Source organism: Halyomorpha halys, unplaced genomic scaffold, assembly GCF_000696795.3.
Source record: "Halyomorpha halys isolate HHAL.00 unplaced genomic scaffold, Hhal_1.1 Scaffold1664.1, whole genome shotgun sequence".
Taxonomy (NCBI): Eukaryota; Metazoa; Arthropoda; class Insecta; order Hemiptera; family Pentatomidae; genus Halyomorpha; species Halyomorpha halys.
In genome coordinates, this window is record NW_027107683.1 from 37991 (window position 1) to 41772 (window position 3782).

The 3782-nt window shown below is 28.2% G+C and overlaps 2 protein-coding genes across 3 annotated transcripts in view; one reads left to right on the forward strand and one right to left on the reverse strand.

Moving 5' to 3' along the window:
• The window catches only part of LOC106690332 (gamma-glutamyl hydrolase), a 4431-nt gene extending 1207 nt beyond the window's left edge, over positions 1-3224 (forward strand). Inside the window, exons 3-4 of the mRNA XM_014435737.2 lie at positions 215-453; positions 2472-3224. Of these exons, the coding sequence (XP_014291223.1) occupies positions 215-453; positions 2472-2892 (660 nt within the window). The 3' untranslated portion in view covers positions 2893-3224. The remainder of the gene's footprint in view (positions 1-214; positions 454-2471) is intronic.
• Positions 1-3782, reverse strand: part of IntS2 (integrator complex subunit 2) — a 30916-nt gene that overhangs the window by 18230 nt on the left and 8904 nt on the right. For both annotated transcript variants that reach the window (XM_014435734.3, XM_014435733.2), the window contains exon 14: positions 3224-3401. In XM_014435734.3, coding sequence (XP_014291220.1) covers positions 3224-3401 — 178 coding nt within the window. The remainder of the gene's footprint in view (positions 1-3223; positions 3402-3782) is intronic.

A 3782-nucleotide genomic window follows, 5' to 3' on the forward strand; every position in this document is an offset into this window, starting at 1 on the left:
TGAATTATTAATAAAAAAATTATTTTCAAAATACTTTACTTAATATTTTCTAAAATTCTGGGAATTATTTAAAGTAATATAAGCATTAGGCCTAATTATGCACCATTTCTCAATATTAAACAAAAATTAATAAAAACACATTAACTTAAATTTAACAAAAACAACATTATGAAAAATAGATACATATTTATTAAAGTAATTTTTATGTTACTAGATAAACAGGGAAGGCCAAGAGAATTTTCCAATACTTGGAATATGCTTAGGACTTGAAGTTATGCTTTTTATTGAAGCAAATAAAAAGGAATACAGAGAAATGGGTAGACTTAATCAATCAATAATGTCATTAGACTTCTGTGAAGGTTGCAATGAGAGCATACTCTTTAAAAATCTTAATGAAACAGAAAAAAACATTGTTGATACATTAAAAAAACCTTTACATTATTTTAGTCACCAGTAAGTATTTTTATAGCAAAAGAATAATTTTTATATTAGAATGTCTAAAGTTACCAAAATGTGTAAGTTACTTAAGTAAGTAAGTTAATGAAAAAGTTAAATTTTGAAAATTAAATGACCCTGTAATGAGAATTATAAAACAAATTTCAATTTCCTATAATACAATGAGTAGTAGATATATGTTTGGTATGCCCTGTTTGTTAATTGGAAAATAATATAAACTTTTTTACTTGCAATAATCACATTATAAATAACCATTATTTAACCCTAATCAAAGCATATTTATAATTTAAATATTAGGAAGTTAAACTAACATTAAATACAGTGAAGTTCTGATAATCCTTCAGTTATTCAAAAGTTTGCTTAATAAGTGACCGAAACTAGGGTGTATGCCAAATTAGACATTAATTGAAACAAAATTACCAAACTCCACGAGTTTGAGACAATAAATTAATTTTTTTGTCAAAGAAAATAAATACCATCCCCTTGAAGAAATATTACTTCAGAGCTTCAGAAACACAGTATTCAATAGAGTATCAATGCCACCACAACATAAAGTGGAGCTGTGGTGTCTAAGCAGGAAACCTTCTGCTTACTACTTCATCTTCATCTCATCTGAGACATTAAAAGTGAAGGAAGAGGTTCTTTCAAAACTACTTCAGTGATCTGCTGATTGTTTAAATCTTATGAAAGTCAGCTCAGAAACACTTGTTTTTATTTGCCTCCTTGTATCCAGGAATATTTTCAAGATGTTTCATTTCAGTATTGCACTGGTTCTGCCTGCCTCCTGATTTAGAACACCTTACACTACCTGTAATAGGCAGCATTTCCCTTTCTTATCAACAATTTTGTCATGAGATTCGACTAGGTTTAGAGTGACCAGAATTGTTTACCTGGAACCACCATATCAACATCAAACTAACTCAAACCTACACAAGGTTAGCAATGCTATATACTATCCTAAATAAAAAATCCAAATTAAAAACAGAAACAGCTACTCTTATTTTGAAAAAAATTCTCAGGCCATTGCTGATGTATGGCTGTGGTATAGGGAGCAGCAACCTTTACGAAAAGGAAAAATCACAATCTTTTCAAAATAAAGTCGCGAGAATTGCAGTGGATGCTCCTTGGTTTGTAAGAAACAGCCAATTGCATTGGGAATTACAAATAGAGGATTACATAAAAAAGGTTCATGAAGTTCCACACCCAGTTACCAACAGTTAAAGGACCAGTGACCTACAACTTGGGAAACCCAACCAAAACCCGAAGACAGACGCCAAGGCTACTGCAGGAAATAAGTTCTAAATTTATCAGTTCTGTTATTGTCACTCTAAAATTTTATTTTATCTTAATTTCTTAAGTTTCTCCCCTTATCTTTTTCTTAAATTCACTTTTTTTTTTTTTATCCATTAGAAGTCAATTATTTATTTTGTTAAATCCATAAATGTCATTGTTTTTGTTATTAATTTTCCTTGTATCTTTTATTAAGAATTATTATTTTAATCTATTTATTTTATCTTAATTTTTTTTAATTTATAACGTTGGATATAGTTAGGGGTGTCTTTTGTATGAGACTATCCCCCCCCCCACCCAATATACAAAAAATTCTTAAAAGCGTTTTATTTACTTAAAATAACAATTTATAATTTTCTGCACTCTTTTTTTCAAAATGGGGCTAACACTATTATAATTTAAATTGTAAAGAGTCTTACTACATAAGTTCAAAATTACTTTTCATTTAGAATCATTCATATATAAGATATTTATAATGAGGTGTAGATAGTTGACTGTAGATTAATGATTGGAGAAGTTTGTCGGGGGGTGCGGTCAGCAAAGTCTTTGCTGACCGCACCCCCCGACAAACTTCTCTAATAAGATATTTATGAAGGAGATAGGGCTGCAGCCAAGAAGAAACAAAAATTGGAACTTTTGTCTCTTCTTGATCACTGCCCTAACTATCTCCTTCATATTCACTTACCGTAAATCATTTATAGATATTATCATTTTGATGATTTTAGGTTTTACATAACACAAGAAGTAATGAACGAAAAATTTAATAATTGGAAAATAATATCAACGATCAAACCAGGAAATACGAATAATCTATCTATTGCTATAGCTGAATCAATGAAATTTCCCTTTATTGGCTTACAATTCCATCCAGAAAAAATATATGAATGGTCAACGAAACAGAAAAGGTCCATTTCTCAGGAAGCAATATCTGCTTGCAGATATTTTTTTGACTGGTTGGTAATGGAATCAAAGAAAAATAAAAATAAATTTGATAATAGTGATCTAGAAAATGAATTATTGATAAGCAATTACCACAAAACATTTACCGCAGGAAGATTAAATTTTGATGAATTATATTTATTTGATGAAAATAATTCAACACAAATAATAGTAAGACAGACGAGTTTAATTCATTGTATTATATAATATAAAAAACTATTAATGTACACCATAAAATGCTAACCAAAACAATTAATCAAGACACCAAAATTATTAAATATTTCATAATGGAACATAGGTAAAGATCCATTTCCGTACTAGACAATTATAAATATAAACCAATAAAATATTTAAATAATACGAACATGCATCAACTGCAATTAATAAATGCTTTCAGAATAAGAAAATAGGATAAGGTTCCACATTAAAAGTGTAAAATAAAATTGTTTATAGATTCTCTAAATATTTTTTTTAACTGAATATGCATAATACAGAACAGAAAGTTTTAAAAATGGAAATGAAAGTTATCATAAAATACCAGAAAATCCTGCTGTCACATCGCAAAACCTGGAGAGGATCCAGAACAATATTCTCCTGTGTTAGTGGTGTAGTAGGTATGTTCGGAGGGGATTCAGGAAGTAATGCATTAATAGTCATTACCCACAAACACCGAGGCAACACAGAATTCAATCTTAACCAAACTTGTTTATATAATTCTAAAAAAAACAATCAGAAACATATAAAAAAAATTAATGAATCTTAAAACAATTAAGTTAATTAAGTATAATAAAAGAAAATAACTGTGAGATAATGAAAAAATATTGAGAGCTATAAATCCAACAAAATCTCTTTTAATTATAATTAAATGATATCTACATAAAACAAAAAGAAAATTACCAATTCTATTTAAAATATTTAAGACTAGGAAAATGTATTCATTATTTAAAAATGTAAACAGAAAGATTTGAAAGAAAAAAGTTATATTATTAAGAAGCTACTGAAAAGAAGGGGCCTCCCACAATTAATTAAATAAGAGATGAATTAACTCCTTTCCAGAATTTTTTAAAGTGCTTTTATAGAAGAAATTGATATATATA